The sequence below is a fragment of the Buceros rhinoceros genome, unplaced genomic scaffold, assembly GCF_000710305.1.
Source record: "Buceros rhinoceros silvestris isolate BGI_N320 unplaced genomic scaffold, ASM71030v1 scaffold8272, whole genome shotgun sequence".
NCBI lineage: Eukaryota > Metazoa > Chordata > Aves > Bucerotiformes > Bucerotidae > Buceros > Buceros rhinoceros.
In genome coordinates, this window is record NW_010400650.1 from 1 (window position 1) to 1,505 (window position 1,505).

Below are 1,505 nucleotides of genomic sequence, written 5' to 3' on the forward strand. Positions count from 1 at the left end.
GAGTGCTCTTAATGAAGATGTAATGAAATATCTGAAAATTAAGCTAAAGCTAATTAGGACAAGGAAACGTGGAATTTTTTCAAAGTGCCATTAATCTTTAGAGCAGGAGAAAGTTCATTTTAATCACTAAAATGTTTCGGCTAGGGTTGGATGCTTTTCTGGAACCTGTGCTTTAACCCATAGCACTATTTTAACCTGGAAGCTGATGTGCAAGATTGACTGTTTGCCAAGTCAGACTAGATTATTGTAGCAATTTTTCAATAGACTTTACCTCTTACTTAAGTTGCTCTGTAATGTAACTTGTTAATTAGCATAACCTTCAGAATCAGTGCAATTCCTTTTTATTGTATTCTCTGCATTAGGCAAGAATTTGTGTCAACATAAGGAAGTTTATACCCGCTTCCTGACTATGTTGTGGGTAACTGAAGCATTGCTTACTAGCCTACCTTTGACTTTGTCAGGTTTGACCATTTTGGAGAACAACATTTCAAAGTTGGGCACACCTTTATTTTACTGTATGCTGCTGCTGTTCTAATTTTCTCAAGTTAAAGGAAATAATACAGAACACTGTTCCTTGGAGAATCTAACATCCAGGGACCCAAGGAGTTGGTTCCTATTACATTTTATTGATGTATACTTTCCAGTGATAAATACTGTGTTACAGTAGAATATGAGCACATATTTGTGTTACTGAACTGTTTTTTAAATTTGCTTCTTGACAGAAAACACTGAAAGAATATCTCTCCAGCTTCATTTAGCTTTAACTTCAAATGCACCATGGGTCCAGTGTCCTAGCCATTTAGAGCTTATGAACCAGTGTCGACACATAAATGTTCGTGTAGATCCACGTGGCCTGAGGGAAGGACTACATTATACAGAGGTATTGAAGTGTTGGTGTTCTAAGAAAATTGTGTGCCCTTTCATTTTCATGTGGTCTCAACTTTTTATAAAAGTAATTTTAAAGAAGGTAAAAGTTGTGTGCTGTGCAGACCAGACAATGCTGCCACATTCCATTTCACTATACAGACTGAATCCAGGGTTCAGCAATAGTTATGCTATGCAACATTTTATAGGACGTGCCAATGGACTACTGTGTTTGAAAAATAAAATCATATAGAAAATATAAACCAAATAACCATTCATTGGGGTTTTTTTCTCTCAATGTATTTCCACCATTGACTGTCTTGCTCTGTCCTGCATTATTATTTGAGGGTAGGGATTGGTGTTTTCATGAGGTCTTAAATATTTCTTTCTGTGATAGCTTTTGTTGTGTTACCGTGCAGTCTTATATAGACCAAAGATTTTGCTTTACCTTGGAGTTTCTTGGCTACAGTGATGCAACATGTTTTCTTGTTTCCTCGCTAACTCATCCTGTTTTTGTAAGGTGAGGGAGAAAAACGTGTGATAATGGCTGTGTACAGCAGAAGCATTTTTCTGACTTAGAGCAGCTACATTCAAATTTAATACGAAAGCCATTAAATTTCTCATTTTCTCTCACAGCCATC

At 36.4% G+C, this 1,505-nt stretch overlaps 1 protein-coding gene across 1 annotated transcript in view; it reads left to right on the plus strand.

Annotated features, from left to right (window-relative positions):
- Positions 1–722: 722 nt before the first annotated feature.
- TPP2 (tripeptidyl peptidase II) overlaps positions 723–1,505 on the plus strand; it is a gene marked incomplete at its 5' end in the record, with an annotated part of 32,628 nt that continues 31,845 nt past the window's right edge. The window contains one exon of the mRNA XM_010131954.1: positions 723–880. Within this exon, the coding sequence (XP_010130256.1) occupies positions 723–880 (158 nt within the window). The remainder of the gene's footprint in view (positions 881–1,505) is intronic.